The 9,957-nt window shown below is 47.0% G+C and overlaps 1 protein-coding gene across 2 annotated transcripts; it reads right to left on the minus strand.

Moving 5' to 3' along the window:
- Positions 1–1,837: 1,837 nt before the first annotated feature.
- Positions 1,838–9,664, minus strand: CHRNA6 (cholinergic receptor nicotinic alpha 6 subunit; the record flags this gene model as incomplete). 2 transcript variants are annotated; one of them, XM_080710807.1, is made up of 6 exons in its annotated part: positions 1,838–1,969; positions 2,638–3,610; positions 3,709–3,818; positions 6,241–6,285; positions 7,076–7,215; positions 9,586–9,664. In XM_080710807.1, 6 exons carry the CDS (start codon positions 9,662–9,664, stop codon positions 1,838–1,840), a joined length of 1,479 nt encoding a protein of 492 aa, XP_080566933.1. The 2 variants fall into 2 exon arrangements, with proteins under 2 accessions (XP_080566933.1, XP_080566934.1); XM_080710808.1 differs by lacking the exon at positions 6,241–6,285.
- Between the last annotated feature and the right edge of the window lie 293 nt (positions 9,665–9,957).

Raw genomic sequence — 9,957 nt, forward strand, 5'->3', positions numbered from 1 at the left:
TCCCCGCGCTTGGGGGGCGGAGACAGGAGGATCGCGCAGGTTCGAAGCCAGCCGCGCTGGCGTAAGAGACCCTGTTTCAAAAATATAAAATAGGTCTGGGAGTGTAGCCCGGAGGAAGGAGGGCTTCCAGGAACCCCAGTACCACCAAAAAAAAAAAAGAAAAGAAAAGAAATTGTTTCAAATGGTACATAATTATAATTTCTTTCTGTCTTTCTTTTTTGTTTTGGGGATTGAACACAGGAGCATTCTACCTCTGAGCTGCACTCCCAGCCCTATTTTATTAAATTATTTTGAAACAGGGTCTCATTAAGTTGCAGAGGTCCTCACTTAAGTAGCTGGGGCTGGCTGAGAACCTGTGACCCTCCTATCTCAGCCTCCTAAGTACTGGAATTACAAGTGGGTGCCATCATACCTGGCTTGATTATGATTTCTTATAGAAAAAAAAAACTTTAGTTTGAGTACAAGGAACAAATAAATGGTATTTTTTTGTGGTACTGGGTATTGAACCTAGGGATGTTCTACCTCCAAGCTATACTCCAGTCCTTTTTATTTTTTTATTTTGAAACAAGGTCTTACTAGGTTGCTGACAGTCTTGCTAAGTTGCTGAGGCTGGCCTGAAACCTATCATCTTCCTGTCTCAGCCTGCCCAGTATTGGGATTAAAGGTATATGCCACCATTAAATGGATGGTATTGATGAAAAAAGACTAGAAAAACACTTTTTTGGGCACACAAGATTTGCTTTAGTTTCCCTAGCCAGATGCATCAGGTTCTCCTATTTTGATTGCCCTAGTGATATTCCACAATATCTGATCCTGCAGATCTTTGTATATATGACTTTTCCTAAACAGCTTCAAGGTCTTGGGGGGAAGAGCCCATTTCTGTTACTCTAGCAGTGCCTAAAGCAGTGCTGGGCAGATGAATGCAGCTCCAATTTGGACCTGCGCGGTCCCTCAAGGTCTCATGTGTTAAAGGCTCAGTCCTCAGCTGCAGCACTACTGGGAGGTGATGGAACCTTGAGGAGGTGTGGCCTAGTGAGAGAAAGGTAGGTCGTTGGGGAGTAGCCCTGAAGGGGATATTGGGCCTCTGGCCCCTCCTCTCTCTCTGCTTCATTGCAAAGTAAACAGGCCTCCTCCAGCATGTGCTCCCCCATGATGCTCTGCCCCACCACAGGCCCAGGGCAATGAGGTTGAGTAACCATGGACAGAAACCTCTGAAACCATAAGTGCAAATCAACTTTTCTTCCTTTTAAGTCAATTACCTCAGGTGTTTTATCACAGTCACAAAAACTGACTAACACAAATGCTAATCAAATACAGTCTGCTAAGATAGTTTCTATCTTGTATTTCCTTTAACCAATTAATGTGTCAAATAATGCTGACGGATGTGAGTGATATCACAGAGACATTCGCGAGAAAGCAAAGATGTAATAGTTCACAAGTGTCATGGATGCCAGCAAGTTCTCAGTTCTAGATTTTCACAGTTAAACGGCATAAACCGGAGGCATTTATCGTCTTCACCCACTGTCCTTAGTGTGGCTTGAGGTTGGCTGCGTGGTGTAGCTGTGTTGCGGGCCATTCGTGTCCCTGGAAGCCAAACGTGCAGTCAAGGGAAGCTGACCTGACAGCCTATGGGTGCTGCCAGCTCAGGGCTCCAGTATATAAACATCTTAACATACTTCCCTGTGCTACAAGAAGGGCATTCAGGCTCCTAAATTAGAAATACTTCAGTTAGTATTTCTTCAGTTAGTCTTAAGTTTCAGTAGGTGGGAACTCGGTCTTTCCTTATAGTAAGAAATACAGAATGCAGTATTTGTGAGTGTCTGGAGATACATACACGTTAAGATTTCCCTGTGTTCCTGAGAACTGGCTGGAGAAATAGCCCTGCAGTTCCGAACACACAGACGATGATGAATATCCAAAGAAAGACTCTGTCGACCACCATGGCCACATACTTCCAGTCATCTTCTACCTGAACGCAAACAAAAGTCAAAGCTATTTTAAAAAGGAAAACCATTAGAAATCTGTTGTTTTGTAAGTCAGTTTTTTCAAAGAAGATTTCCCCAGTGCTTTTTAAAGTAAATATTGGTATTATTTGGCCTGACCTGTGTCTCCTATGTAGTGCCCATAAAATGTTCCTTTTGTCTGGGGAAGATGGACATGCCTCCTTGGTACCTCATGGGGCTGGCTAGAGAGGGTGCAGAAAACCTTAAGTAGGTAGGTGTGTGTGTGTGTGTGTGTGTGCGCGCGCGCGTATTACTGGAAACCGAACCCAGGTGTATTCTACCACTGAGATACACCCCCAGCCCTTTTTATTTTTTATTTTGAAACAGGGCCTTGCTAAGTTGCTGAGGCTGGCCTGGAACCTGCGATCCTCCAGTCTCAGCCTCCCGAGTACCGGGATTATAGGTATGTATCCCTGCACCCACCTCTGAATGCTCATTTGAACCAGATTTCTCAATCTGCTCTGGGGCTGCACCCTACCCTCCCATCCACACTGTGCCCCCAGCTCTGACTCGCCAGCCTACCAATTAATTGCAAAATAGAGCTGGGTTTAAAGCAAGGCTGCACGGCCCTCTTACATACCACAATCATGCTCAGGAACTCTGTCTAAAGCACCAGTAGGCCTGAGACATTTACCTCCTTTGTTTCATTGTGACTCTTCATGTTTTCTGCTATGAAATCAACACTGTTAATCACATCTTCAACTTCGGGTAAGTGCTCCCAATTTTCTGTGGCCCACTGTAGAGGCTGATGGCTTAATCTCTCCCTGGGGGTTGGCTCGCTGGACCTGTGACAGCGGCAGCATTCCTTAAGGAGTCTGGGTTCTCTGAGATTAGCAGCGTTGGCCTTGGCAGGCTTACGGAAAAGACCAGGGTTTTCATGGGCACCCGTCTCCTTCACCCTGTCCAGAGGCCGCCGCATCATCAGGAGCTGGGGGAACAGCTGCAGGAACACCGTCTTCACCCACCGGGGCATGGTGTGTGTGGTGGGGGTGCGATAGTGTATGTTCAGCACGAACACGGTGATCACGATGGACAGCGTGACGAAGATCATGGTGAATAGCAGGTACTCGCCCACCAGCGGGACCACGAGGGACGTGGACGGGATGGTTTCCGTAATGACGAGCAGAAACACCGTGAGAGAGAGCAGGACCGAGATGCAGAGAGTCACTTTTTCCCCACAGTCCGAAGGAAGGTAAAAGACCAACACAGTGAGGAATGAAATAAAGAGACAGGGGATGATCAGGTTAATGGTGTAAAACATGGGCAGCCTCCTGATGTAAAAAGAATAGGTTATGTCTGTGTATATCTCTTCGCAACAGTTGTATTTTATGTCATGCTTATAGCCAGAAGCATCGACAATTTCCCATTCGCTGTTTTCCCAAAAATCATTCATATCCACTTTCGATCCAATGATCACAAGATCGATTTCTGCTTTATCATATGTCCAGGAGCCAAATTTTAGAGAACAATTCTGATGGTCAAAAGGGAAAAAAGTGATATCCATAGGACAGGAACTCTTAAAAATGGCCGGCGGAGTCCAGGTGATGGTGCCGTCGTATTTAAGAAGAGCTTTTGTCTTGCCTTCGACTTGAAAGTCACCGACGGCACTGCAAAGTAAATCAGATACGTCAGCAGCGCCCCCCACCAGGGTCAGTATGGGCCAAGGGCAACCTGGGAAGAGACTGTGGCTGCTGGGTGCACCTACTTGTTATAGAGAACAATGTCGGGCTTCCAGATCTTTTCTGCTGGGACACGGAGAGTCTCTATGCCATCATATTCCACTGGATCCCAGCGCAACTTATAGTCACTCCAGATCTAAAAGGAATTAAAATTAGACTTTAAAATTTCTTGCCAGGCGTGGTGGCGCACGCTTGTAATCCCCGTGCTTGGGAGGCGGAGACAGGAGGATGGCGCAGGTTCGAAGCCAGCCGCGCGTGCTGGCTTAGGCGACCCTGTTTCCAAATAAAAATATAAAATAGGTCTGGGAGTGTAGCCCGGAGGTAGAAGGGCTTCCAGAAACCCCAGTACCACCAAAAAAAAAAAAATGTCTTAATAACATTCTTTCGGTGTTCACTTTCTGTTGGTTCAACAGTTTTATTAAGATGGAGGCTCCACAAAAGTCTAGGGCTGGAACCCACATAGGACCCAGCTCTACACCCTTTGCTATCTTTCCAGAAGTCAGAATACTGTAGTGACAGAGGCACACTCATGTTCAGAGCAGCACAATTCACAGCAGCCAGTTATGGAACCAACCTCGGTGTCTGTCAGCGGATTAACAAATAAAGAAAACGTGCCATATACACACAGTGGAGTTTTACTCAGTCATAAAGAATAAAATTATGTCATCTGTAGGGAAATGGATGGAACTAGAGAATGTTATGCTGAGGTCAGCCAGTCTTAGAAAGTCAAAGGTCATATGTTTTCTCTCGTACGTGGAAGCTAGAGAGAAAACAGGAAACAAAAGGGACTTCAGGTAAATGAGGAGAGCCGAGTAGAGTAGGGGAGGGGGCCAGAGAGGGAGGTGGGGAGGAGAAAAAGAACTGATGAAGGAAACAGCTCAGATAATGCTATGTGCACTGTAGGAAGGAGTCACTACCCGCCCCACTACCATGGACGGGGAGGAGGCGAAGGGAGAGGAGCATGATGGGAGGAAAACACACCAAGTGCTCTGTGCATGTTTGCGTCACTTCGCACCTTACTATGATGTATAATAACGGTACGCTGATGAAAGTATGAAAGTATAAAAGTAAAATAAAACAAATTCTTATTTGGAGAGTATATTGGTTTCTCGCAAAAATTGGGAAACTACATCCATGAGAGACGGGGAGGTAAGTAGCTGAGCTGGTTTTGGCAAATGTTTAATTAGATAATTATCTGTGGATCGTTAGTTAGCTTGTCAAAGTAATAGGCATAACTTCCAGATTCTGTGAGCTATATTCAAACTGGTGTAGAAACCTATTCTGATATTAAAACTATAAGCCAGAGCTTGGGCGTTGTGATGCACACCTGCAATCCTAGCACTTGGGAGGCTGAGACAGGAGGATCACAGGTTTGAGGCCAGCCTTAGCAATTTAGCAAGGCCCTCAGCAACTTAGTGAGAATCTGTTTCAAAATAAAAAATTAAATAGGGCTGGGGTATAGCTCAGAATGTCACTGGGGTCAATAGTCCTGCTCTGGTGACGCGGCCCTGTAATCCTAGTACTTGGGGAAAACGAGACAGGAGGATCCCAGGTTCGAGGCCAGTCTTAGCAACTTAGAGAAATTCTGTTTCAAAATGAAAAAAATCAAAAGGGCTTGAGGTATAGCTATAAATATAACCAACTATATAGTTCACATTTATGGTGATGAATTTGTTACCAAATCTGTATAAAACATCAAGACTTTTTTGTTGATAATGACTTTTTGGGGAGATGCTGGGGATTGAACTCAGGGGAATTCTACCTCCAAGCTATACCCCTGGCCTTTTTTTTTTTTTTTTTTTTTGCAGTACTAGGGATGGAACCAGGAACATTCTACCTCCAAGCTACACACCCTCTGCCCTATTTTTTATTCTTTATTTTGAAGCAGGGTGTCACTGAGTTGCCAAGGGCCTCACTAAGTAGCTGAGGCTGGCCTCGAACTGCGATCCCCCTGTCTCAGCCTCCCGAATGCTGGGATTACAAGAGTGAGCCACCACGCCCGGTCTTCCCCCAGCCCTTTTTAATTTTTATTTTGAAACAGAGTCTGGTGAAGTTGCGGAGGGTCTTGCTACGTTGCCGAGGCTGACTGCAAACCTTAGATCCTCCTGTCTCAGACCCCAAGTACTGGAATTACCGTGTGCTACCGCACCTGGCTCAGATCAAAACTTTTTATGGGCGGAGAAAGAATATCGGATTAAATCAGTGAATGGGATTCTAACATACATGCTTCTGAACTCAACTCCTGGCCTCTGTGGGTTCAGGGTAACGGGGATCAGAGTGTGAGAAAGCACTGGACTGTGGAGCTCAAGTTAAAACAGAAGATATGAGAGCAGAAACCTCTCTGTGTCAAAGAGGCCTTCCTCACTAGCTTTCTGCACCTGCGAAGCCAGCGTGGCGGCGGCTGCTACCAGAGCTGAACCTCAGGCTTCAGGGACAACAAGGTAGATGTATTTTATATCCAGCACGAGCTGGAGATGGGAAGAGGCAACACTAGCGATTTCGTCCATCCAGTATTGCTGAACAGGCACAACTGCAGAGCAAAGGACAGAGACACCTACGTGACGCAGCCACAGATTGGTTTCCATGATCTGGTTCACTTCATCCTGGGAAAAGGAAGTCAGAATGTAAGCCCCGAATGTGCTTGCTAATAGAGGTGGGTCTTACAGCAAGAATTACAACTAAAAAGAGACAAATATCAGCGATTTATCCCAACAAAGGAAAGCAAGAAGACAATGTATGAAAACCATTTACACGCAGTGTAAATAGTTTTACCACTGTCGTCCCAGTACTTGGGAGGCTAAAGCAGGAGGATTGCAGGTTTGTGGCCAGTCTTAGCAATTTAGCGAGACCCTCGGCACCTTACTGAGACTCTGTTTCTAAATTTAAAAAGGGCTGGGCGTGTAACTTGGAGGTAGAATGCTCCTGGGTTCAATTTTCAATGCCAAAAAAGAAAAAGAAAAAAAGGAAATGTTTTATTTAAGCAGTGCTTTTATTTATTTTTAAATCTCTGACGCTAAAAGCCAGATGTAAATGCCAGCGTCTGTTCCCTTCCCACTGTCCTCAGAGCAACATCCTGAAGGGCCCGTCAGCCAGGGCTCTGAAATGATGTTGTAGAGAGAGGCGTCCAGACTCAGAGGAGCTGCAGCTCAGCTCCCCGCTCACGACGAACCAGGACAGCACAGCGCAGTCCAACCAGTAACCAGTCCCAAGCTTTTGGGGTGGGAAGGAAGGGAAGGAGGGAGAGAAGTCCTGCTAAATTGCTGAGAGTGGGCTGTAACCTATGACCCTCCGGTCTCTGCTTCCCAAGTACTAGGATTACCTGCTGCGCCACCGCGCCTGCTGACCTGATTTAAATTCCCTGTGTTTTCTGCGCTCCAGAAGAGAGACACTCACCACGTTGGCCAGCTGGGTGATGGCCACTTCAAAGTGCACCGTGACGGGGTCGGACACGTTCTCCACCGGCCGGATGAACTGGTTATAGTGAGAGAAAAGTCTGTGGAAGAGTCTCTCCTCGGACGCACAGCTGGCGCATCCTGCGGGATCGGAAGGAGAAGCTGGGCGCGGAGGGCGCAGCGAACCGAGTGCGGCCGCCCGCGCCCCTCCCCCGGCCCTGCACCTGCGCCCCCCACCCGGCCCCGCCCTGCACCTGCGCGTCCTCCAGGCCCCGCCCTGCACCTGCGCGACCCCCCCCAGACCCGGCCCTGCACCTGCGTGACCCCAGGCCCCGCCCTGCACCTGCGCGACCCCCCCCCAGACCCGGCCCTGCACCTGCGTGACCCCAGGCCCCGCCCTGCACCTGCGCGACCCCCCCCCAGACCCGGCCCTGCACCTGCGTGATCCCAGGCCCCGCCCTGCACCTGCGCGACCCCCCCCAGACCCGGCCCTGCACCTGCGTGACCCCAGGCCCCGCCCTGCACCTGCGCGACCCCCCCCCCAGACCCGGCCCTGCACCTGCGTGATCCCAGGCCCCGCCCTGCACCTGCGCGACCCCCCCCCCCCGGCTGCCAGCGAAGCCCGGACCCCAGAACCCCGACGCCCGGTGGAAGGGGTCTCCAAGTCCAAGGCCCAAGAGCTGGCAGGGATGGACCCAGGGGGTGGCGTTTCTGTTTACGTCGCTAACCATCACTTAGAGTCTTACCCCGGGAGCCAGAAAGTTTCCAGAAAGAAAAGTCCTGCTCTTACTGGTCTAAAACACTGACATCTGTGTCTACAGCCCGCGAGGTGTTTAGCTGGAGTTCCTCCACGGAGCGAACCAGCCAGTCATTTCATTACCGTCACCAGGAGCCGTACTCCTCCTTAGAATCGACTTTGAAAGCCAAAAATTGGGGAGATTTATGCGAATGACAGGTGTTTTTTTTTTTTTACTATTATTAATTTTTGTGGTACTGGGGGTGGGAACCCAGGGACTTTTCTACCTCTGGGCTGTACTCCCAGACCTATTTTATACTATATTTGGAAACAGGATGTCATTAAATTGCTGAGAATCTAAGTCGCTGAGGCTGGCTTCGAACCTGTGCAGTCCTCCTGTCTCAGAATGCCAGGTTTTTAAAGCAGATCTACCTAAAATCTTTTCAGAATGATCCAAAACTGGCTCTTAAAATAATAGCATTTTCAGTCTTTAAATGCCAGCTAATAGTAGCATGTATCTCTGTGCAGTGAAGTTCCATGCCTTCCCTCAACACCACTGATTTCTCTAATACCTGCTTAAATACATTTTCCCCACGAATTCAAATTTGAAACCTGAACTATTATTCCACAAATTTCCGAAAGTGACTTGAACCCTGAAAGAAAATAAACAAACAAATAAATAAAAGGATCGAAAAGCTCCTCAGGCAAAATTAATGAAAAGGATAACTGTCACATTGTTAGGGGGAAGAATGGTTTGGCAAATGAATTTAGAAAGAGCAGGATTTTTGCAGGACAGGAAAAATCTAAGTGTGAAATATCATTCTTGTCATCATAATTCATAATGATAAAGATATTTCTTCATAACACAATGAAAAAATCCTTTCATTATACATTTTCTCTCCTTGGGAACTTTGTGAGTCTCCCCCAGCCCCTAAACATGGATGGTATGGAGGAGCAAACTCAGCCACACAGGGAAAGGTGAGTTTGCTTGCTTGGCACAGCAGCACTTTCTAAATCTTAACTTTTAAAATGAATGGCCTTGCCGGGCGCAGTGGCACACGCTTGTAATGGCGCTTGGGAGGCTGAGACAGGAGGATCACACAGGTTCGAAGCCAGCCTCAGCTGCTTAGTGAGGCTCTCAGCAACTTAGTGAGACCCTGTTTCCAAATAAAATATATTTTAAAATAGATCTGGGAGTATAGCCCAGAGGTAGAAATCCTCTGGGTTCTACCCCCAGTACCACATAATAATAATAATAATAATAATAATAATAATAATAATAATATAAAATGAACGGCCTTACTCTTAGAATATATTTCAGCATAGTAAAGTGACATGTTGTCCAAAATGGAAATGAACTGCAAAATGGAAGGGTCTGTAGACTGAAGAATAGTACTAGCTAACAAATCACTGTTTTGAAAAACATTACACATAGCTACAAATCAATAGATGAAACACATCCATAGCAGAGAGAAAGTGACAGCAAAAACAAATTATAAAAAATTAAAGAAAATGGCACTGTTATTTTATTGATAAATCATATTTCAATCAGAAAAACAAAGTATGATTTACAGCATATTTCACTGTCCACCCCCGAAATTTTCTCTGACATACGAAGTCTAGCTAATAAAAACCAGATTAATCAGCAGTTGTAACAGTGGCGCTTCCTCACATATTTACTTAGAATCTTTCATATCTGCTCACTGAAGCACAGTGAGAAAAGAGTAAATACGGATCTAAAAGGGTAGAGGAGATAAGCAGAGATAAAAACCTACCTTTAAAGGAAGGTGTGAATGCACATACCCAGAGACACAAACCCAGAGAAAGGCATCCCCGGGCCTTGCTGGTCGGCATGGCGGGGACACACTTGAGTTCTAGGCCTGAGAAGGACCGAGAGCTGTGGACAGCTGCACCTTCAGACTTCAGCCACCCGAGCCGCCCGGCCCACACGTGTCCTCTGCCAAATGAAAACGCCCGCAAAATGCAACTCAGCTGTTCCCTGCGTCGTAGGCTAAGGCGGACAGCAAGGACAAATAAAGAAGACTCTGAGTGATGTCACACGAGTTCCCTGTCACCCTCGATCTCTTTCTGTGCATGAAAGGTGAAGAAAGGCAGCCAGGGAGCGCCAGGCAGACGAGACCTGGAGG

The sequence above is a fragment of the Muscardinus avellanarius genome (assembly GCF_963383645.1).
Source record: "Muscardinus avellanarius genome assembly, chromosome: 14".
Lineage (NCBI taxonomy): Eukaryota > Metazoa > Chordata > Mammalia > Rodentia > Gliridae > Muscardinus > Muscardinus avellanarius.